This window comes from Pollachius pollachius (assembly GCF_949987615.1).
Source record: "Pollachius pollachius genome assembly, chromosome: 1".
In the NCBI taxonomy this organism is placed as follows: Eukaryota; Metazoa; Chordata; class Actinopteri; order Gadiformes; family Gadidae; genus Pollachius; species Pollachius pollachius.
The window spans coordinates 26,540,086-26,565,187 of NC_136934.1; the positions used below are offsets into that span (position 1 = coordinate 26,540,086).

At 44.5% G+C, this 25,102-nt stretch overlaps 1 protein-coding gene across 1 annotated transcript in view; it reads left to right on the forward strand.

Moving 5' to 3' along the window:
* Positions 1 to 25,102, forward strand: part of LOC307077753 (proprotein convertase subtilisin/kexin type 5-like) — a gene marked incomplete at its 3' end in the record, with an annotated part of 123,938 nt that overhangs the window by 84,808 nt on the left and 14,028 nt on the right. Inside the window, exons 20-29 of the mRNA XM_079739220.1 lie at positions 4,316 to 4,431; positions 9,545 to 9,647; positions 13,991 to 14,127; positions 15,266 to 15,562; positions 18,138 to 18,192; positions 18,463 to 18,608; positions 19,289 to 19,506; positions 19,754 to 19,832; positions 20,248 to 20,443; positions 20,721 to 20,935. Coding sequence (XP_079595346.1) covers positions 4,316 to 4,431; positions 9,545 to 9,647; positions 13,991 to 14,127; positions 15,266 to 15,562; positions 18,138 to 18,192; positions 18,463 to 18,608; positions 19,289 to 19,506; positions 19,754 to 19,832; positions 20,248 to 20,443; positions 20,721 to 20,935 — 1,562 coding nt within the window. The remainder of the gene's footprint in view (positions 1 to 4,315; positions 4,432 to 9,544; positions 9,648 to 13,990; positions 14,128 to 15,265; positions 15,563 to 18,137; positions 18,193 to 18,462; positions 18,609 to 19,288; positions 19,507 to 19,753; positions 19,833 to 20,247; positions 20,444 to 20,720; positions 20,936 to 25,102) is intronic.

The following is a 25,102-nucleotide window of genomic DNA, read 5'->3' on the forward strand; positions in this document are numbered from 1 at the left end:
TGAAAGCAACTCAGATAATTCTCCAGTCTGACTTTCCCATCATCACTAGACTAGGAGGGTTTCATCTCCTGAAAAGCTTCCTGGGCTCTATCAGGGTTATTATGGCAGACTCAGGGCTGCAAGAGCTGATACAGCTAGTTTACCCAGGCAGCAACACTGCAGAACACATTCTCTCAGGCAGGGCTTATGCTAAGGCCATCCGGTTTCACCTTCTTGCATCAGTGGCAATTACCAAGTTAGTGCCGAAAGATGTTGTGTTCAGCAAGCAGGACTATGAAGACATGGAGAACTTACTCAGGACTGCAAAAGAAATGAAAAGAGGTAATTTGACCTTTCCCTAATCTGTGTCTCAAACTATCTCAGAGTATGCAGAATTATATTTTATCTTATTATATAGTAATACAATTAAAACTGTCTATCTCTAACCGGTTCCATGGACACACCAAGGATAGTCACTGTGTTAAAGGAGAGGATGGAGGAGCTTTGTCTAAGGGAGGAAGGACACCTGCACTCTGGGTCTGGTACTATGGCAGAATCTATCTAATCAAGGTATTTATCAGGACTGAGCGTGTCTCAGACCACACAGGTCACCTCAGCTGCATAATTGGAATGCTGAACACCTTTGCAGCAGCAGGGCACCATCAGTATGCAAAGGTTCCAGGAAACTCTATCCAAGTTCACTATGTATGGCAACCATGTAGTCCGGTTCTCAGACTATGAATGGTCAGGCACATGGACTGACATCACAATAGAAACTACACTCATGCGTGAGGTCAAATCCTCAGGCGGTTTAAGCAGAGGACGGTTCCGGAACAAATCTGCTCACAAGTCTTGGGTTTGGACTCTCAACCACTTCTCATTCATTCACTAGGAGCTTGAAGGAGTAATGAACAAACGTGGGGTACATATCCACACAGACCTCACAAGAGACCAGATGGAGAAAGACAATGATTCTGTTAATGCCATAGTTGGATGGTTGGAGGAAGTCAACCCCTTTGATTCCAGACGGGACAGGCAGACCCTGGTATCTTTCTCGACAGGGTTCAGCAACACTCCCGGGGACTCAGTCAATGCTGATCAGGCAGAGGAGGTTGGTAGAGCCATACAGGCCAAGATGGATGGGAAAACTGTTCTGGATACAATGGAAACTAAGCACAAGGTCAAGTCATTGGCAAGCCTCAGATCTGCTCCTAAAATCAATGGAGAGAAGCTAATCACTGACTCACTCAAGGTCTTCAACCCCCTCATCATAATTAGTGAGCGTGAAGTCAAGACCAAAGGAGCTTTAGGCTTTGAGTTGACGCCAACGTCAATATCTTTATTTGACAAGAATCAGAAGTTGCGAAACGAGACAAAGCTGCCCTAGCAAAGTTCCTGAAGGCATTTGTGGAGCCTGTTGAAAACAAAACCTGCACAAGCCTGGTGGTTGATGGAGGTTGGCTCCTGCACAGCGTCAAATGGGAGGCTAACCTCACGTGGAAGGACATCGCTGAGAGCTACCTCCGGTTTGTGATGTCCATGGGTAGCCAGCACCTCCAGATCACTGTGGTCTTTGATGGATATGGTAGCTCCACCAAGGACCATGACCACCTGAGACGAACAAAGAATGCATGCTGTGAGATTCAGATTCGTCCAGACTTAAAAAATCGTTCCACGTGAAAAGTTTCTTGACAACAAGAACAACAAGGCCCAGCTCATTCTGCTCCTTGCTGAGACCTTGCAAAGAGGTAGGATCAGTGTTCAACTATGCTCTGATGATGCTGACACCTTCATCGTGTCTGCAGCACAAAATGAGGCAATAGAGTCCTTTGTTGAGGTGAGGGCTGAGGATACAGACGTCCTGGTTATGCTGGTCCATAATGCGGCAAACCACCCGGTCTTCCTCACGACATCTAAAGATACATCTTATGATGTCGGAAAGATTCGAGAGGCACTCCCGGAGAGGTACCGTAGATACCTTATATTCCTACATAGCTTCTCTGGGAATGACAAATCAGAGCGAGCCATGGATGTATTCAGTGACATCAGAGTCAAGAAAAGTGACATCATCAAAGCTGGCTGTGAACTGTTCAAGATCATATTCTGCGGAAATCCATCTGAAGATTTGGAAGACTTAAGATTTGATATATTCAGCAAGCGGGCCGCAGCTGGGAGTATCAAGCCTGAGAAACTGCCTCCAACTACAGGAGCTGCAGCACAGCACTCTCTGTGGGCATATCTCCATACCAGAGATTGGCTACTGCTACAAAGTCCATCACTGGATGTCTTTGAATATGGATGGAAACAAGGAAAACAAGGTTATGCACCCGTCCCTACAACAGATCCCATTGCACCGGACTACATTCTGAAGTTAGTCAGCTGCAACTGTGCAGGTGACTGTGGCTCTCTCAGATGCTGCTGTAAAAATCAAGGAGTCAAATGTATTTCTGCTTGTTGGAACTGTCACGGTAACTCTTGCCAGAAAATCAACCAGCCAGATGATAGTAATAGTGAGGGAGATGCAGGGGGGTTGGATGAGGTTTGCTAAAATGTCAACTGATAACGCAAGTTTTGATTTGCAATTGTTCAATAAAAACATTTTTGATGGATTTGGAGTCATTTTTTACTCAAACTAATGACTGGGATAGATTCAGCACCCCTAAAACCCCCTAGTTAGCCATCTCAAAAGGCACTTTTGCTGGAACTTTTTTTCCACTATTTTTACCCAGGCCCTCTGGTCAACCTAACTTTGATTGGCTCTCAAGGCGATTCCCAGAGGATTTGGCCGTGGATAAATTGGGAGGTGTTACTAGACACCTATATGAACACATGGTAATAAAAAGCTATTGGTAATAAATTATTTCAGGAAATGGCACAAAACATATATATAATATCACGGCCAAAAGCTGTGTGCGGTTGGGTGCTGGTCGGGATGTACGCCTGGACAGCGCGGTTCGGTCGCGGGTTATGCGATTGCGAGCGAGACTTCTCTGGTGCTGGAGATGTTATTCAGGAGCAGAGGAGTAAACTAAAACCGTCCACAGTGGATGATGTGCTTTATTTGCACAGCAATCATAAGCACCACTCCAAACACCAGATAGTGTAATTCCCCGGCGTTCCATCTAATGTGTCTAATATTCCTTCGGGTGCAGGTCGGGCGTCGGTCTCAATTTATAGCGGGTCTTGTCAGGTGCGTAATGTAATACTCTGGTATGGGCGGGTGCGGGTTTGCAAAATAAGAGCTGTGTATTGATTCTTGGCCATGGTGGAGAAGGAATTGGGGGAAGAAACGTTGGCTTTGACTCTCTGAAGTCCAGATTGAACTGCAACTTCAGGCTGATGTGGAACCGCAAACCGCGACATGGAGGAGAAAGGGATTGTTGCCCGCGATTGTCTCCTGCCGTAGCCCCGCTGTCAAGGCGCTGCCCGCTGCCGAGGCGGTGGTGCCTCAGCACGGGCAGCGGGGCTCCGGCAGAAGACAATCGCGGGCAACAATCCCTTTCTCCTTCGCGTCGTAGTTCGGTCTACTTCAGATTGATGTGGAAGAGGAAGAACCCGAGACGTCGGAGAACCCGACGCAGTCGTTTGAGATGATATTATGAATAAATGACTGCGTCGGGTTTTCCAACGTCTCAGGTCCTTTCACATCAATCTGAAGTTGCAGTTCAATCTGGACTTCAAAGCCACCGTTTCTTGCCCCAATTCCTTCTCCACCATGGCCGAGAACAAATACACTGGTCTCCACTTTGGCTGTTTCCCATTGCAAATTTGCTTCTGCCATGGTCGGAGGTTTGTGTCGATCTAGTTCTCTAGCTAAGCGGTGAATAAACATGGCGGACATTGTGTTTACATCTCGTACGCAAGCTCCCACCCCCCTCATTCCTTATTGGTGGGCTTACAAATTTGCGGAACCAGTGGTTTGTAGTCCTCGGCCCTTCTAGCAGGCAAGCAAAGTTCTACTGACCAGGTCAGTAGAAATTTACGGAGGACAGCTGGGCCAAGGGAAGACTGGGTTTGACTGAGGGAATAAAATCGCTTACATTATAATAGCGATTTTATAATAATAGAATGCCGGTTCTGTATCTGTGAAGTATTCCTTTAAACAATTAAACATTTCATAGTAAATACTTGATAAATAAAATGGAGCCTTTCCACACAATTTAATTAAAGATTAAATTAACACTCCAAGGAAGATGAACCCAAAGAGCCAGCAGAATTTCTGAACGTTTCCCTTTGAGACACAAGAAGGAATTATGGGGGTTTTCAAAACGTCCAAGGTGAAGTTTGCAAAATTGAACACGTCATATAATGACCCCCCCTCCCCTCCCCCCGACAGGTGTGACCATAGCTGCTATGAGTGTGCGGGGCCAGGCGAGCGGAACTGCACCACCTGTGTTAGTGGCTACACCTTCGAGGGCGGAGTCTGCTTGGTCAGCACCATCTGCAAAGATGGTGAGTTCTGTCACTTCCCTCCCCTTTGATACGCCGTTACGTCCTACCACTGTTCCTCTAGCTTTACACTCATTTAGTACACTGCTTCAGCAGACAACTGCTTTGCGTATATTTACACACACACAGACACAGAGCTACAGCCACAGAGAGGATAGATTTATTGGTTGTAAAGGTTAAAGCAGCCGTGGATCTGTTGGGTTCAGCCACGTCTCGCTGGTCCCAGCTGTCCACTAACCCTGCACTGTGTTGTCCACTAACCCTGCCCTGTGCTGCTCACTAACCATGTTGCTGGGAGCGGTTTTTCTGCCCTATTTGACCATTCTTTAGGGGTTTTGTTGCCTCCTGTTTGGATTGTGTTATACTTGTGTAAAACTTACTCTCTGTGTAAGCACACACCCGATTGGTTATCTGAACTAAATTTTTCTTTACTTTCCTTTAATGTTGACGACCATCTTTGTGTCTTTTATAGTTTGACCTGGGTTATTGTTTGCTTGTTTATTCTCTCCTTAACTATACTAGCTTGCTAACCCTTTTCACTGTCCACGGTTTGTGTGTTCCACTGATGTCTTGCTTCTCCTTTTCCCTATTGCATGCATCACCCCTGTCTCTAATGCATGGCACCTGTCTACCTCACTACCTGAGTTGTTAAAATGGTCGGTTCGGGTGCAACTTTTCCTGGTGATTTTTATTGGTATTTAATGGGGAAGGCTGCCCTCGCTATTTTTTAGTATAGGACATTAGTGCATCATACACGTCTGCAACATAGTCAGTTTCTGCAATGAAAAACAAGGAAGAAAATAAGAGCTAGTCCATCTAGGTCAGAGGTCGTCTTTGGACCAATGGAGAATGTTAACCAAAATAATTACGGCCACTTTTTCTGTATTTAATTTGTGGAAATGGAGTTGATATGGCAGGTTTCTGAATTAGAAGTTGCTTATAAAGGAGTACCCTTATTTAAGATGATGGCAAAGCATGACGCTTACTCTTTGACAATCCTTTATGGTCGTTTTACTTGCATGCATCACCAGCTTGTGATGTCATGTGCGATAAATCTTTTTTTTTTAATCATCAAAGCTCAGATTTAAAGATTATGATCTCTCAATCCCTCAAAGTGAACCCCATGTCTCCTTACCAACCATGGAAAGATGTGGGTGACAATTGAAGCAATCACTCTTTGTAACATATGCATCAGCTCCAGGCTGCTCAACGATGTGCTTCACAACTGCAAAGAAAGATCCAATTACTGCCCCCAAACTCCTGACTGTGGCTCACTTTGAGAGAGAAAAGACATTTGTGTGGTTTTATAAAATTGATCATTTGCTAATTGTGTGATGTTTGTTCTCTCTCTTCCTTTTTCCCTCCAAAATCTGTTTATTCTCTCCAACTCGGATCCAATTATTCTACTGGACTACAATCTCTCCCTCCCGTGAACATCCTTCACCTGGCCTCTATTCCTGACCAATCATTTGGCTCCGTCTGTTACTCCTGTGTGTGTGTGTGTGTGTGTGTGTGTTTGTCGGTGTGTGTGTGTGTGTGTGTTTGTGTGTGTACCTCCCTCCTCCTTTTGTATCTCTCCTTCCTTGTCTGTGGAAAGCAAATGAAGAATCTTGGGCGGAGGGCAGTTTCTGCGTTCTGGTAAAGAAGAACAATCTGTGCCAGAGAAAGGTCCTGCAGCAGCTGTGCTGTAGGACTTGCTCGCAAAAGGGCTAATAGGACGTCCTGCCTGGGCAAGGGGGGGGTAGATGGGGCATTAACGCAGGGTACGCTCTCCATCACAGCCTCGCCCTCTGCTGAGCTGGCCCCGACCACTCATTCACAGTCACATAATTTATAAGAAACCTGTGCCTCATCAAGGGACTGCATCAGAGGCGCCGGACTACAACCAACCTACCTTTAGTTTGTTTTCTGTTTTTCTTTCTGTACTGGGATGTCATGGCCAATGACTGGCAAGGCTTCAAGAACAAACACACACAAAAAAAAATACAAGTGAAAACAAAAAGCTAACGAATACAAGTGTCGGTATTTTGTGACCAAAGCATCGATGCCAAAATAATGTTAACTTCTTTTTTTCTGTTTGTTGTTGTTGCCAATGTAGGGTAACAACCCTACACTGTAGGGTAGCTCAACAGCACAGTGTCCACGGTCACCCTCATACACCTCTGTCTCTCTGACAGAATAACAAGCTGTAGAGACATGATGGACACTACATTTTGGTACAGCCCTGAATGGCTGTCTGTAAATAAATGACAGGATAGAAAAAAGCAACATTTAATAATGTGAAAATAATGTCCGTCTTGGCTGAAGCACACACTTTCACTGCACATGTACGCATCTTAATAAAGCCTGTGTGTGTGTGTGTGTGTGTGTGTGTGTGTGTGTGTGTGTGTGTGTGTGTGTGTGTGTGTGTGTGTGTGTGTGTGTGTGTGTGTGTGTGTGTGTGTGTGTGTGTGTGTGTTACAATAGATGCCAGGACACCCATTTTTCAATGCCCATAAATCTGGTACATAAAAATCATTGAAGCAGTGCTTGAATATTTATCTCTTGTATTAGTATTTTTAATTAATATGAATTGTGATCCTCAAGTTTTTGGGCCCTTGATATACAGATGCATCTTATCCATTGTTCCCCCTTCATCACATAAGGGCCACCATGTTGTTCATTTTGTATAAGGGAAGACTGCAGTAGGTAAGACTTTAAAAGGCATTCCCTCATCTCACTATCATATAATTTTAACTACAATCTCCCTTGTTTCCTAAATTCAAAAGCCCCGAGTCCATTTCCTTTCATTGCCTATCCACTTAAATGCAGTCCTATGCTGTTGCAGTGTTCGCAATAGAAAGGCAACTATCTAAAATTACTTCTCAGCTGATGGTAACTGTCATTGAGTGATGGCAGAATAGAAACATATCAGCTCTCCACGCTGTGTATCTGCCGGGTTTAATTTACTTCAAATTAAATTCACTGAGTGGATTTGCTCACAATTCTAATATTGAAGCATGTTTGTCTCGGGGAGTAAATGAAACGCAAACCTGCTGCAACACAAATCCGTGGTGTAGATGACACTCATACACATACACACACACACCTCAACAAAGAGGCATTTGTTTTGTTTAAAATGCAACATGTTGCTTTCATGCAAGACTGCAATAGCCGACGTGACCCAATTCTCTTGTCCGAACCTAACCAGATAGAACGCAAACACTTTTTTGTGGACACAAAAGTGATGGTTTAAAAAAAATGTAATAATAAAGGCTGTATTTTCTGTGTGTGGGTTTCCTCACCTGCAGCCGGAGCTATTCCAGTATTAAATGAATTGTTGTACTGTCCATTATCCATGGTTGTCGGTGGTTTGTAATAAAGAATTGTGAATTACCCTTTTCTTTGGTTAACAAAACCTTATTGTTTGGTCATTGTTTAAGATGACTCGGGTTGAATTTAGATGGCATGCATGGTTGCAGACACGCACACGAGGCACCCTATAAAAGCTGTTTTTTTATTGTGTATCTTTGATATATCTGTGACAATGCATTATTAATGTTACTCAAAGGCCTAGTTTTGAAAATCTTTTTTTTTTCTACTTAAGTGTTCTCATTAAAATGTTTAATCTATTCATGTTTTTGTTTGGTTTGGTTTTTCTTTGTTTCGACCATGTCTATATTATATTGAGCGAAAGATGAGACCTACAGTTTCCATTCACTGTTTATCCATCTGATGCCTGTTATGATCTGTGTGCCAACCTGCTGGATCCTCCAGTACTTCATGGATTACCACAATACTTCATATAGGGAAGTAGCCTTTAAATGCTATCTAATGAAAATATGAACATGCATTGCAACTAGGAATTATTAGTAGTACAAAGTATACAAAAATGTCTTTGCCATGTAGAATGGCTGCCAATTAATGTTTATCTTGCTAGAAGCAAGAAGCAGCCAACAATTAATTTTATCTTTGGTCTTCTAAATGTAAGTATTTGACAGGGTACTGTATTTTAAATGTAAGTATTTGACAGTATTTGTAATAATGTGTAATCCCTTTTCTTTATGAAAAACATTCTGCAAAGAAACTTTAAAAATGTCTTTTTACTGAAATGGTTGACTTAAGACGGGGAAATAAGATAAGTTATGTATGTCAGAACAATAGGCTATGGGAAAATGAAGAGCACAGTTTATATACTTCTCTATTGGCCTTCACACAGGAACATCTTGCAGGGTTCATTTTGTAGTCCTACTCTATATTTGTTGACCATTGGTAGTGTGATTCCTTTAACTGGCCTTCAAATCTGTGTGGAATTCCATGGAACAAGACCCCCCATCCTAGACAGAGTAGACGTGGGGCTCCACAAGGTCAGGTTAGTGTTACGGAGGAGGAAGAAGAGTCCCTTGGGTCTAGAGTTGGCTCTGCTGTCTTCCATACCTCTAGCTGGGAAAGGTCCAGACAACAAAATAACTTGGTCCTCTGAGAATGTGTGTGTGTATTAAAAACACACTTATTGTTTTAAAAAGATTCTAATGCATAAAAGGCTTTTTTAAATTTCCTTTTTTTAAGATTCAGTCAGTGCTGGAGGGCCGAAAAATGTGTGCAAATAAAGCTAGATATAATGAGTTACAGGGGGACTCTATGCATGCATGTATGTTAAAAGTGTTTTATTTGGAAAGAGGAAGTAACCGGAGAGTGAGATGCATGGGAGAGTGAGTGATTGGTGCTCATTGTGGTCTTTCAGCTGCTGCTGCAGAATATATCTGAATGGAAAGCATCTGCCTGTTGTGTGTCTATATACAAAGAGGTGCCTTTGTCTGGTAGGAAACAATCCGGCTCCTCACCGAAACCCACGGACTACCTCGCAGCAGCCTGGAAACACACACACACAGACACACACACACACACAGGTGCAACACAAAGGGGGTGGTGGGATGCTGAGATTGTATTTGCAACTTTTCCTAGTTTGTTTCAAGCTTATTCTTTTATCCCCAATGCTGCATGTTCTCTTTTAAGTCTGGTTCTTTGTACAAAGATGAATACCCATAATCTGTTGGTTAAAAATTAATAATGGTACATACTTACCATTCTTGAAAAAGCCTTGTGGTCGGGTCATGTTTGACCGTGTCGTCCGCAGGGCAGTACCTGAGTCACAGCGGGAAGTGTCACCCGTGTGATGTCAGCTGTGAGCGGTGCGGGGGCCCGGGGAGCGACAACTGCATCAGCTGCCCTGACTCCAGGTGAGACCCAACCCTCCTTGGTGCAGATGTCACCAAATTGCTCCCAGGTCGTCAGGCTGCTCCTGGTCGTCAGGCTGCTCCTTGGTCGTCAGCCTGCTCCTGGTCGTTAGGGTGCTCCTCGGTCATCAGGGGTCTCCTCGGTCTTCAGGGTGCTCCTCGGTCATCAGGACTGGAGCACCATGGTCTCTGCGCCAAGGGTGATGGGTGATGACTGGCCCAGCCACGTCCACCTGGGCATCCAACCGTGTCAGCAGGTCTAGGCCGATGATTAATGGGTCCTGGATGGAGGCAATCCAAAATTCGTGCACCACCTCCGGGTTACCCACTCGGAAGACCAGCCGCTTCCTCTCCATATCCCGGTCTCTTCTCCCGTCATTGTCAGCCGGACGCTGGTAGGAGTCCATGCCCCTGGGAGCAAGGCAGGACGCACCATGGGGGTGCAGTCCAGAAAAAGACCCCCGATGCGGCCCAGTCAACCAATCAGCGCCCCGACCATGGAAAGGCTGGAGTGGTGGTCTTCTCATTTGACCACTCCGCCGCAGGACTCTGTCTCGGGGTCTGGGCACGGGGCAGTCACAGGCCAGGTGGTCAGGCTCTCCATACCGATGGCAGCAGCGGTCGGCCGGTCCAGCCCAGGCCTGGCAAACCTCCATCCAGAACTTCCTCCGCTCGCCGGACGTGTGGTCGGGAAGCAGTGGACAGCTGCTGGCAGGGTCGGGTGAGGGCTCCACTTCCTCCAGGGCTGCTCCGGCACAAGCCCTTGCAGGATCATATGGAGAGCCAGGTCTGAGTGGTCCGCGTTGGGTGTAAAGCTGGACGCTGGCTCTCCTGCTCCTGGTGGCAGCGACCAGCTAGCTGCTGCTGGCTCAGAATTCCACTGCCCGAAGTGCCTCTCCAGTGCCCTGGTCAGGGCCTGAAGGTCTCGCTGCTCACTGGAACAAGGTCGACAGCACCAGCACCTCTGTCCACTACAACACCAGAGCGGGTTTGACGGCCACCTCCCGGCAAAACAGCCGCTGTGCCATGAAGCAAGCTGGAACTGGTCCAGGTATGTGCAGCTTGGCCGCAGTCCTGGCCACAGGGAAAGGTGGCTTGTCTTAGTCTGTTTCTTTTTCTTTTCACCCAAAAGAGAAATTATCTGATTCAATACAAGCCAAAGGAGAATAGAATAATAGAAGGACAGGTGTTCTCCTTCGGACTACGGGTCATGAGAAAGTCGTTGGAAGCCACATATTCTGATTTGGAAGTGGCTGGTTTAGTAGATTAGTTATTGGTTTTGTGAGCTGCCTGATATTTACACACAGAAAAGCATGCCAGTTTACGAATTAAACATTCCTCGACAGAAGGACCTTCAAAGATGGCCACAGTTGAACTAAAGTCTGACTCCCTGAATGCAATAAGGATGGGCAGATGGGGTTGTCAAGAAAGGACTGTCACTTCATGGAGTTTTTCACAAAGTCTACTAAGTTGGGGGACGGCCATTACACTATTGATTAACCTTAAGGATAAGGGATGTACGTATGCCAAACAAAGGGAGAGTTGCAGAACAGCGTGCTCTGAGCTTCAAGAGGTTTGATAAAGATGCTTAATTTCACGCTGACTACACTGCTCTCATGAATTACATCATCTCCAAAGGCTATGCAGAGCAGGTGTCAGCTGAGGGTCTAAAACCCAGTGACAGTAAGGTATGGTATATACCACAGCATGGTGTATACCATCCAAAGAGACAGATGAGGGTCGTATTCCACTGTGGAGTTACATTCCAGGGAAAAGCGTTGGATGCACAGCTCCAACAGGGGCCAGATCTGACCAGCACACTGATGGGAGTCATGACCAGATTCTGAAACTGAGTCTGGACATCAGTTTCTCATTGGGGCTGAAGAGGAGTGGTATTTACACGCTGATGGCTCTGGAAGAATCTCCCCAGATGACCCTGAGGTCAGGATGAGTTTGATGGTGAACGCTGGATGCAGTAACCCGCATAATCAATCAATTCTCCCCTTTGGTCCATCTGAAGAAGATGGTTGGTTTAAAGATGTTTGGTTTCAGAAGAAATTCAGTGTAACTCTATCTCAGTCTGGTTATGTTAAGGACCCACAGGAAAGGGAGATGAAAGAGATGCAGTGTATCAAGGCTCAGACTGTCTGTGGTTCTCTTTCAATTGAGGGATGGAGATTATACGCTTTTTTCAAAGGGAGAGGTTTCCAGATGAATTCAAGAACCTGCAAAAGGGCGAAAGTGTGAAAAGGAATAGCCACATCTATAACCTCAATCCAGTACTCGAAGATGGCGTTCTGAGAGTTGCAAGACGTCTCAGTAGATCAGCTATGCCTGAAGCGTTTAAACATCCTGCCACATTGGGGAAGATCTTCAAATTGCTGACATTGTTCAGCATATACACCAGGAGGTGGGACATGGTGGTAGTAACCACATGCTATCTAGCCTGTGTCAAGGATATTGGATCCCTGGTGCTAGTGTAGCTAGAAGGAAAATCCTGTCCTATTGTATTGTCTTTTGGCGACTGCATGCAGCTCCAGGGCACCAGCAGATGGCGGATTCACCTCGGGACAGAGTTTCTCCAGATGAACCTCCATTCACTCCTGTTGGAGTTGATTTTGTGGACCCTTCAAAGTTAAGCGAGGAAGGAGTACAGTGAAGAAGCATGGAGATCTATTCAAATGCTAATCATCCACATCAAAGTAGCATCATCGATGGATAAAGATGCCTTTATAAATGCTCTTTGACACTTCATTTAGATGTGAAGAAGTATTGGAATTGCAGATAACAGAACCAGCTTTGTCACACTCTTATCAGCTCAAAAACACCTGAAAAGGGTTCCTGAGCCTTCAAATGGTCTCTCAGTCTGGTTCAGTAGGCTTCACAATCATGGGGATGACTATTGACCTTAAAGTTGTGCAGAACCTCATTGACACCCTCCACAAGGAGGCTAAAGCGTAAAACATACCGGTGCCACAGCGTCATTGACACGCTTTCAGCTTTAAACAAGCGCCTTTTCAGGGGCGGCGACGCTTGGCAATAGGACAGTGGTGCGAAGGGCCTACGGGCCGACGAGCTCTGACGCGCGTCATGCCACCGCCGGTGTGGGGGTTGTACAAATAATAGGGGCGGCCTAGGGGCGAATCAGGCTGGAATCAGTGTTTTGACACACGCTCGCCGGCAGTGTATGTAAGGTTTAAGCCTCAAAAGGTCATCGCTAAAGAAGCTGTCTGTTCACAGAGAGCTGTATCCAAGCATATTCATAGGAAGTTGAGTGGAAGGAGAATAGAGTACGATAGAAAAGGTGCACAAGCAACAGGGATAACTGCTGCCCGGAGGTAATTGTCTAACAAAGGCCATTAAAAAATGTGCTTGAGCTTCACAAGGAATGGACTGAGGCTGGTGTCAGTGCATGAAGAGCCACCACGCACAGACGTATCCAGGACATGGGCTACTGCAACTGTCACATTCCTCATATCAAGCCACTCCTGAACCAGAGACAACGTCTGAAGTGTGTAACCTCGGCTAAGAGAACTGGTCTGTCGCTCATTTCATTTGGAAATCAAGCTTCCAGAGTCTAAAGGATGAATGGAGAGGCACAGTATCCAAGTTGCTTGAGGTCCAGTTTGAAGTCAGTCAATGATGACTTGGTTAGCCATGTCATCTTTTGGTGTTGGTCCACTGTGTTTTATCAAGTCCAAGTCAACGCAGCCGTCTACCAGGATGTTTAAGAGCACTTCATGCTTTCTTCTGCTGAAATGCTTTCAGGAGATGCTGATTTAATTTTCTAGCAGGACTTGGCACCTGCTGGAAAAAAAACAATACCTGGTTTAATGACCATAGGATTACTGTGATTGATTGGCCAGAAAACTCGCCTGACCTGAACCCCATAGAAAATGTATTGAGTAATGTCAAGAGGAAGATGTAAGACGCGAATCCCCAACAATGTAGACGAACTGAAGGACGCTATCGAAGCAAACCTGGGCTTCCATAACACCTCACCAGGGCAACAAGCTGATCGACTCTGTGCCAGTCCGTATTCATGCAGTAATTCATGCAAAATGAGCCCCAACCAAGTACTGAGTGCATATACAAGAACATACTTTTCATAAGGCCGACATTTCCGTATTAAAAAAGTATTTTTTACTGGTCTTATATAATATTCTAATTTAATTTTGTTTTTTCCTTAGCTGTAAGCCATAATCATCAAGATTAATACAAGAATGTGGGAGCCACATGTGTTAGTCTCCTGTATTCTATATGTTCTATGGTCTTGTGTTGCTCACTGCGCTTGTTGTTTGTGATGAGGCCTTTGAATTTGATGAAGAAAATTGACTTCCCTGCAGGTTTTTCGACGATGGGCGCTGTGAATTCTTTTGCAGGAGGGGGTACTATGCCATGGATAGGCAGTGCAAACTCTGCCACCACACCTGCCATGAATGTAATGAAGACAGTCTTTTCAACTGCACCAGTTGTGAAAAAGGTGGAGTATTTGATGAACACCACATTTAATAAACATAATGTGGCAATTGTTTTATAGTGCCAAAGGAGAAATTAGTAGTTAGTATTGTATGGTAAATCGTATTGTACTGTATTGGTATTTATTGTATTTAACCGATCTTATTCAGTCTTAACGTGACCTGGACGGATCTAGTTTGGAATGGAAACTCTTGAAGTTAGCCTCCAACTAAATGAGATAAAGATGTAAGTGGTGTAAAGGATTTCCTGCCGGGAATATTCCTTCCCACAATATTCCTTCCCCTGCTTTTTTGATATGACGAAAAATGAATCTGGTTAATTGACACTCAATTAAGCAGGAGGTTTGGTTGGTCAAAATGTGGCTCTGTGAGTTTGTCTCAAACTCAATGAGACATAACAATAACACTGGAAAGAGCTTCTCAATCTCTGAGTTATATACTAGGCTGGACACACACACACAACAATGCTCTGACACTTACCGTCGCTACTTGTTGAAATGTTGCTCTGCGCTTTTTATCAGACTGCCAATAACGCAGCCACAATCCTCACTCAGAATTCTAACTACACGCCTCAGTCTCTTAAGCCTGTGAGCTTGCGCAGTGGTGTCTAAACACGGAATAAACATTAAGGATTTGGTTGTTTGTATCCACATTTGAGAAAACAACCTCGCCAGGGGAGTTTATATTACTAACTTATGTTCGACAAAACTAAGGTACAACTATGGGAGCTGCCACTGACAATGTTTGTTTTTCCAAACAAACATTGTCAATGGCTTGCCAAATGTCACATTTCGGATCCTATTTTTACGCGTGTACACCGTGAGAGGGCGAGTTTAACATGATTTCGACATAGACAATATCAACAAATAGCCTTTTACCATCCAAATCCTCGAAGGCTCCGTTATACTTAATAGGAAATTGAAACTGTTTTTGCACAGAACCAATGGCCAGGTTTTACCAAACCATGGCACCGCATTGGGCTTTCATCGCTGCACTGTGTGCAAGTCTCTCAGGGGCGTCGTTCAATAAACAGCCAACGCAGTGCAATAACTGTATTGTACCCTGTGGAGATTGCCTGTTTAGATTTTGAGCTGTATCAGGGCCTTTAAGGTCACAGTGTGTGTGTGTTTGTGTGTGTTGTAGATAGGTTTGGCATGCAGCGCTACCTCCTACGGGGAGAGTGCCGCGCCTCATGTCCCAAGGGGACCTTCCACGCATCAGGGGGCCACTGTGAGCCATGCACTGCGGACTGCGCTGTGTGCGCGGCCCTGGAGTTCTGCCTCCGCTGCAGGCCGGGACTCAGCAGCCGAGACGGCCGCTGCCTCCCACTGCTGTGTGCAGACGGGGAGAGGACATGGTGGCATCCTCTAGGTGAGGTAGCAGATCCAAAGACTGATGACTGCCAACCCTGCGAGGAGGGCTGTAAGAAATGCCAACATAGTAAGTCTGACACACACCACACAAACACTCACACAAATGTAAAGATACACACACACTAGCTAACTGCCTCTTTGACTACTGAATACCTGTTCATATCTATACCCCCAACTTGAATACAAACCGCTTACTGGACTGTCGCTGTGACAACACTTCACAGCAGAAATGAATAAATAAGACCAACTATGAATAAATATGACCAATATGAATAAATATTCTATCTTCTCTCATCTTACATCACTACACTTGACACTAACAAGCACTCTATCTAAGGAATGAGAATGAGATACAGAGAAATATTGGAATCCAACTTCAATACAAGATGGCCACCTAAGCAACTGGCAAATTAGGTAACCATGGGAACCATAGAGTTCCAAGGGTATAGACCTATTAGCAATGTGCATGTAGTGGCTGATATGCATCAGAGTCACGTGTTTTTCACTGCCTCAGTGTTTGCTTTGTGATGAATAAAATTGCACACCCATGAGCGCGCACACACAAACACACTATAATGTGTGTCAAGAGAAGAATCTTTACATTTAATTACCGTACATTTACATTAACTTTTTAGGGCGTTATTCATTATTGTGTGGTAAAGTCATAATAAAAAACAGAGATGGTCTTAGTTGTCCACCACTCATATAATCAAATGATTAGGGAAGATCTGTGTTCCACTACTGGCATGCTGTCCAACGGCATTCAGCCTATCCATTTTTGGATACAAAAGTTACAATCTATCCCATCCATGCAAAAGAAAGAAAAAGAAAAAAAAAAAAAATATATATATATATATATATATATATATCATCTTCATCTTGCCATCTCTCTTCCGATGTCAGGACAGCAGAGTCGCACCTCACCAGCATCACAAGAGACTCAAGACTCACTTGTTCAGAGCTCGACTAGACTTTAAATAGCCTCCCACCTTACCCCGCTTTGGATAAAAGCGTCTGCTAAATGCTCTAAATGTAAATGTAAATGGCAATTTTGAATGCACAGGTCATATTTATTCGGTCACTATTCACTCTTCTTTCTAGCCATAGGACACAGATCTCCTTACCCTCCTACCAATGCTTTTGCATAGTATCGCTTTCTCTCTTTCTCTCTAATAGCTTCCACAGCTAAAACAAAATAAGAGCATGCAATGCTGTAATAACTGTGTAGCTGTAGCAAACACCCTTAGTGTGTTAGCTATGGTTGCCGTGCTAGCTGCATTAGCAGCGTTGGAAGTGTTAGCTGTATAAGGGGGGTTAGCATAGTTCACTGTGTTAACAATCTTTGCTGTGTTAGCTGTTTAAGCAATGTTATCTGCGTATTTGATGTGAGTGGTGCTAGCTGTGTTAGCAATGTTAAGCAGTTTTATCTGTGTGAGCTGTGTTAGCAGTGTGAGCTGTGTTAGCTGTGTTTTCTGCTTTAGCTGTGTTTGCTGTGTTGGCCGTGTTAGCTCTGTTAGCAGTGTTAGCTGTGTAAGTGGTGTTAGCATAGTAAGCTGTGTTTGCTGTATAAGCAGTGTTCCCTTTGTGAGTCATGAGTGGTGTAAGCGATGTTAGCAATGTTAGCCGTGTTAGAAGTGTGAGCTGTGTAAGCAGTGTTAGCGTATATAGCTGAGTTAGCATGGATAGCTATTTTAGGGGTGTTCGCTGTACAAGGGGGAGCGTATCCATGTTCCCCGGGTCCTATGTTCCCCGCTTTGTATGTGACCGGGGAACATAGGACCCTGTGAGCAAATCTTTTTTTCGTAGGATGGCAGGAGCAAGTACCGCCTTTTTCGCCTCTGATTCGCCTGTGATCGGTTAGAATGTCTCTCCTCCGATTGGTTATGGTTAGGGTTAGGTTTAGGGTTAACCCTCACCCTAACCCTAACCCTAAACCTGACCCTAAACCTGACCCTAACCCTTTGCACCCGGGGAACATAGGGATGACCCCGTACAAGGTTAGGTGTTAGCTATTCTATCTATCTATTGTCTCCCTCTTTGTATAAATGTATATGTCTCTCTCTTTAAATCGACCTTGATTGACAGGATTTATTAATTACTTTACATTTATGCTCTCTAGGCACACAAACAAACAGTTTATTTATTGATGCCTGTATAATTTCTATGTGGTCTAATAACAGAAAACATGAACAGTAAATAACAAGAATTTTGATGAACTCACAATGCAGTTCACTGCATACACACACACACACACACACACACACACACACACACATAGGACGCAACACTCCAATGAAGAAAGTCACCAAAAATTCTTCATCTTTTAATTTCCTCATGGGTAAGCAGTCATTTGTACTTGGGGTGATGTCATGACCGCTCACTAACTTGAATGTGTAACTACATCGCCATCTTCTGGTATATCTTAATACTAAACAGACACAAACACATACCCCCTCTCTCTCTCACTCACTCAAACACACACTCTCTCTCACACACACACACACACACACACACACACATACACACACACAGACAGCAAAAGAGAGACAATTTAACATTTACAAATACGGTTAGGATATATATTCTATTATATGCAGCATCCATGATCCATGAAACATATGAAACGTCTAATTTTACCGCAGACAAAGATGGGAACCCAGCAACACTTTGTATGAGCTGTGAAGACGAGTACTACAAGTAAGTTGAACACTGAAACTCTCTGAGGCATAAGTCTACATATGTGTTGGTTTGAACCAAATGTCTTCTTTTGCTCATAGATATTTCTTAACTCTTGAATATCCTACAAAGGGATTCTGATCCGATTGCTTTGAATGGGTGTTTATGTGTTCTATGGAACTGTTATTTGATGTGTTTCCACACCAGTTTGAAAATATTTGATTTCTTTCATCCTTACTGGCATTATTCATCTGCTAATGGTCTCTCTCTCTCTCTCTCTCTCTCTGTCAGGTGGGGGTCTGACTGCTACCGGTTCTGTCCAGAGCGATCCTTCAGTGTGGAGGACTCAATGGTGTGTCATCCTTGTGAGGATCAGCACTGCATCAACTGTGACAAGAGCCAGTGCTACTGGTGTGAAGAAGGCTTCTTCATCCTCGGTATACGGTTCATTAGTGAAGCATCACAACTGCTGTCTGTTCACAAAAGCCCACTTAAGACTGAATACCCTGATAACAGTTGTCAGAATGCTGGTATAATACCTGCTACAGTGGGCACACATTGAAAGTGGTCATTAAAGCTATGGCAGGCAATTTAAAAAAAAAAGCCATATTAAGCTTGATTTTGGAAGAAATAAAGAAAATACTCAGCCCTCCTTTTAGGCCTCCCTCCAAACCTTACCCCAAAACACATGACTAGCTCAGTAGCTTTGGAACAGTTGTGCCTTGTGGAAGACACTGTCATGCACAATGAGTGAATGACAGAGTGTGCTCATGCAGCCTAGACAGACAGGCAGGTAAGTAGACAGACAGGTAGACCATCCAATTATTTAATTCGGGCTGAGTTAAATTTGGAGAGGCTTATAAAAGGCAATCGACAGCAACAGATACCGGATTTAAATTAGTCAGTGAATTTCATTTAATGATGCAGAAGGAATGTAAAGAGAATTTCAGCAAATATGAGAAAAAAGCTTCATAAATATATTTGCTACCTGAGCTTTGAGGCCAAAGCTAAAAATGTATATACCTATTACTTAACATAATTAAGTGTTCAGTTTGTTTGAAAACATATGTATTATATATTTATGTGTGTGCTACTGCATGCTTTTCCTCTGGCCTAGACGGTGATTGCGTGGACTATTGTAAGAATGGCTTCTTCATGGATGCCACAGAACATGAGTGTGAGCCATGCCATGTGTCCTGCCGCACCTGTGGAGGACCGCAGTACACCGACTGTGACCTGTGTGAGGACGGCCTCACGCTGACAGCCGGCACCTGTCTGGAGCAGCAGACATGGGCGCTATGTCCCGAGAAGCAGTTCAAAAATGGTATAGAACAGACACCGGAGCTTGTGGTAACAATATTGTATACATTGTATATTGTGTGTATTTGTGTCACAACAATCTAGTGCGATAGTGAACTGCTGTACTTTGGATTTGGTTGTTTTTTCTTGCTAGGCTGTGGTTTGTTCTTCGGGTTTGTGTATGGTTTGTGCTTCCTGTTTGGTTGTTGTTTGTACTTCCTGTTTGTCTGTGGTTTTTTCTTCCTGTGTGGTTCTTATTTCCGTTTGTGTGAAAGCAGACCAGGGTGTTTGTGAGGGGTGCCATCCCTCCTGTAAGACGTGCTCTGGACAAGGGAAGAAAGACTGCCACACCTGTCCACCAGGTAAGGAACTACAATTTTAAAAAAAATCTAAAAGAAAATCAAAGTGTTAAGTCATTTTGACAGACTAACAGGTTAGTCCGTCAAAATGAATTTGAACTGCAATTGTGCAAGTGGTTTAGGATCCTCTTATGCCTCGATCTTTTCGAGAGAGTAGAACACAACAACCAGTCGTTACTTACTTAAAAAATTCCAGATTCTATATAGAAGTGAGTGAAAGGCTGTAGCCTCCTCTGCTATGCCTCATTGGAAGTGAAACATATTCATAAAGAGGTGAATTGAGGATGTGGCAGAATAACACTTAAAAATAGTGTTCTACATACAGAATACGACTTCTCTCTGCAATGGGAAAAAACATATCAAGTAGCACACCTTTCGTGCTTTCCCTTTCATACCAACCGATCCTCTGGGGGCTCAGGTCGTTTTCTGACTGGCCAGCAGTCCTGCGTCTTCCGGTGCCCATCATCTTGGTTCGCTAACCAGACGTCCGGCCACTGCCAGAGCTGCCTGCCTGGGTGTGAGATGTGTCTGGACTCCCTGAGCTGTGTCCGATGCTACAATGGATCCGCTGGGCTCTACCTGCAGGATGGGCAATGTGTGAACAACTGTGACAGGTGTGTGGTCCAGCATGACAAACTAATTAAGTAATAAAAAAATAAAAAAACGAAAATATAAAAACTAATCATAGAGATACACATAAAGGAGATGGGGATTAATACTTTTTTCTTTCTTCTCCTGCCCCTGCTCTTCTCCTCCCTGTCCTCCCCCTTTCCTTCTACCCTACTCTTCCTCCTACTTCCACTCTCCATCTCCTCAACCTCCTCCACCTCCCCTTCTCCTCAACGTCCTCCCCCTTTCCCTCTCCGGCCCTCCTCCATCTGCTCCATGCAGGGGTTTTTTGTTGGAGCAGCAGTGCCATCCCTGTGCTCCAGAGTGCACCTCTTGCATGCTGAACGCCTCCCACTGTCTGAGCTGTGCTGCTCAGTACCTTCTGTTCGACCACTCCTGCCTGGGCCACTGTCCCCGTGGCTTCTATGCCCAGGAGGTCCACTGCCTGCCGTGCCCCCCAGACTGCAGGAGGTGCAGCGACGACGGCCTCTGTCAAGGTAGAAGCACACTGCACCCACGCTTATGCCCCTCAAAACACAGGCTTTAATACCCCACCCTAATAGGAGGTCATCGTACTAGAGTTTTCAGTTCGGGTGTAACAAAAATCAAGGCTGATTTACATCTGGACGTAGACAATGTCCACAATTAACCTAGAAACCAAATCTATTAACTGCTATTATTCAACAGATGCATTTTTAGAAATATTTCAAATATTCAGATATAAGGAGCCGGTAGGGCTTCTTGGGGCTTCTTGCTCAATAATGCCTACAGGTCAACTTCATGGACAGGAGGGTATTAAACCCAAAACCTTGAAGCTAGAAGGCAAAAACTTTAGACTTCTTCAATTATTATAAATGAAGCTTTAAATTATATTCTTAATTTTGCAATCATATACTGTCGTGCCAAGTGTTTTGTTTTGATTGCTCTTGTTTTTGTATATAATTACGTTTGTTGCAGTTATTAGGGGGCCTAGCACAAGGTGCGAGGCAACCTATTGTTATTATTCATATTTTTATTATTATTATTCCGCAACGTTTGACTCTCACAGCCTAAACCATTCGCACACTATTTATGAAACTTTATACAGCTGTAGATGCTGACTCAAGATTAACAGAGAATAAATATTACACTGATTGGCCCAAAGGTGGCGCTGTAGTAATAGTCCAAAAATGCAAACTTTGATCAAGCATCTCGTAACCTATTTGACTAACAGCAATGAAACGTTGACCACACATGCCTATCCTCATGATGAACAAATCTGCCTCAAGAACGTATGACTTCTTTGAAAAGATTTACAGCCATCTTGAATTTGTCGAAAAACACGAAATTCCTCTAAAACACATCATCTAAGGACCACTGTCTTTAATCTGACATAAAGGGAAGTCTTTACAATAAAGAAGCACCCAGGAGCCAAAAAAAAAAGGATGTGGTTTAAAACGCGTAAATACTTAATGCTTATATCAACCTAAAAATGGACTCCTATGATCTTCAATCCAATACGAAAATTATTCAGCATAAAATTCTGAACAAGATGAAATCCACATATTTTCAATTAGGGTGTGGCATCGAAATGGGCGTGGCCTGTAACTAAAGTCACCACAGTTCACAGACGGAATGTTTGATTTGAGCGGGACCAACTTAGTGGCTGTTGGGGACCAAAGTTTTAACTGCTCAAGTAAGATGAAGTCGATTGACAAATCAACATGGCCACCAGTGGCTCCAAATCGTCCAAATTTCACTTAACACCGAAAGGCGTGGTTAACTTAACCCAATAATCATCAAACTCACACAAATCCATACACAAGCTCACATGGAAGCCGCTGATGGTTCCACAATCAACCAGATAGACCACAACCTGATCATTGGAAAGTGGCGCAGGTCTCTCCATGATGTTCGAGCTTGCCGCGGAGCCGATGTGAACAGCGACCACTACCTACTAAATGCCGTAGTTAAGCTGAAGTTAAGGAAAGTGGCAAAGAAGAGCAAACACAGACAACACCTTGACGTAGCAAAGCTGAAATGCCCTAACACTACCAGAGATTTCGGAATAGAGCTGAGAAAACGCCTCAGTGCCTTTGCCGATCATACAGAAGACCCTGACCCAGATATTAACAACAAGTGGGAGTCCATCAAAACGGTCTATGTAGAGGCAGCCACTAAGGTCCTTGGCTACAGAAAGAAAAACAACAAGGAATGGTTAACTCCTGGCGCCTGGCAGAAAATAGAGGAACGAAAACAACTTAAGGCCAAGATGTTGTGCGCCAAATCACCCAGGCTCCTAGAGCGGGCTCAAAAAGCCTACAAAGACAAAGAAAGTCAGGTGAAGAAGAGTGCCAGAAGTGACAAAAGGACCTTCATAGAGGACTTAGCAGAAAAAGCAGAGCAAGCTGCTATAAGGGGCGAGATGAGTACGGTCTACAACATCACCAAGAAACTCAGTGGCAAATACACCAGCCAGGCGACTCCTGTCAAAGACAAGGATGGTAACATCCTCAGGACAGAACAAGAACAAACCGCGAGATGGGTACAACATTTTCGTGAGGTACTCAACTGTCCCGAGCCAGACGATCCTGCTAACCCTCCACCAGCAGAGGATGCACATATCATCGACACCAGTCCCCCAACTCATGAAGAGGTAAAGTGTGCCATCCAAGCCATGAAGGGTGGGAAAGCCGCTGGCATAGACGCCATCCATGCCGAGGTGCTGAAAGCAGACCTTACCACTTCTACTAAGGTCACAGAACTCTTCAGAAACATCTGGGATAAGGAAACAATACCTGATGACTGGGACAAGGGCCTCATTGTCAAACTGCCCAAGAAAGGCAACCTCCAAAACTGTGACAACTGGAGGGGATCACGCTGCTGCCGATACCATCGAAAGTCTTTTGTAGGATTCTACTCGGCAGAATTGAGTCTGTTGTCGACCAAAACCTGAGACAGGAGCAGGCTGGTTTTAGGAGAGAGAGGGGCTGGACAGATCAGATCTTTGCTCTGAAGAACATAATCGAACAGTGTGTAGAATGGAACGCCCCACTGCACATCAACTTCATAGACTTCCAGAAAGCCTTGAACAGCCTTCACCGCGGCACCCTATGGAAGATTGTGAGAGCATATGGAATTCCTCCAAAAATGGTCACACTAATGGGGCTGTTCTATCGCCGCTTCGAGTGCAGTGTCATTGTCAATGGAATACCATCAGACTGGTTCACCGTAGAGTCAGGTGTGCGACAGGGGTTCACCATGTCTCCCATTCTCTTCCTGATGGCCATCGACTGGGTAATGAGGAAGACAACGGCCGATAAACCCAGGGGCATTCAGTGGACTTTGTTCTCCCAACTCGAAGACCTAGACTTTGCCGATGACCTTGCTGTTCTCTCCTCTGAATACACTCACCTGCAGGAGAAGACTGACAGACTTAACCGGTATGCAAAACAAACACCTCCAAAACACAAATTATGTGCATAAATGCCACTCCAGATGCACCAATCACAGTGAATGAAGAAACCCTCAACAATGTTGAAGAGTTCACCTACCTGGGAAGCCTTGTCAGCAAAGACAACTCAACATCAAAGGACATCAGAGCAAGGCTAGGGAAGGCCCACGGTGCTTTTGCAAGGCTTCATCCTATATGGAAGTCAAAGCAGTACAGCCTCAAAACAAAGATCCAACTGTATAACATCAATGTGAAATCTGTGCTGTTGTACAGCTCAGAATGCTGGCGAGTGACAACGCACGACATGAAAAGGATCGATGCCTTCCACAATAAATGTCTCCGGAAAATCTGCCGCATCTTCTGGCATGAGAAGATCTCCAACAAAGAACTGCACAGGAAGACCAAGTGCACTCCTGTTGTGTCGGAAATCAAACGTTGCAGATTACGATGGCTGGGACATGTACTCAGGATGGAGAAGGATCGTATCCCAAAGGTCGCACTGAGATGGACCCCAACTGGGAAAAGGAGTCAAGGTCGACCAAAAACAACCTGGCGACGAACTGTGACCGTTGAGCTGAAGGAGATGAACCTTACATGGGGCAACGCACAGCATGCAGCGCAAGACAGGTCCCGATGGAGGCAGATTGTCGAGGCCTTCTGTCCCACCTGGGACGAAGAGGATTAATAATAAAAAAATGGAGGCTTCAAATGTCACAGTGGTAATGTTTTGTTTTTGGAGCAGTATTCCACTGCTTGGTTTGCCCATCATCACAGATGAGACAAATACTACTATGTCATCGTTGCGCTGGGCAGTTTCACAGCGGTTGGCGTCATATGTTTATTGAAGGATCCCACTGAGGAAAACAAATACGGAACATTGAAAGCCTCCTGGAGACATTGGGTGTAGGAGCCATATTCTTCCTTTTATTAATTATGTGTATTATGAATGTCTTTGGCGACCTCTCTTCAGTGCCTTTGTGCATATAATGGAGCCAGGGCAGAGTGTCAGGTGTGGCTGATTACACAGCAAAACGTTTTTCTACAATGGCTTAGCCCACTTCCTGCTTTTTGTTTGTTTTAAATATTAGAAGTCAGTATTCTTTGTTTTATTGTTATACCAAATAAACTCACAAGACCTTTTTGCAAACTCAACAAACTTCTGGAAATTATATGCATTGCCAGATTATATTCTGCAGTCAGTCACCAGTGATGTTTATTGGAACCAGGAAAA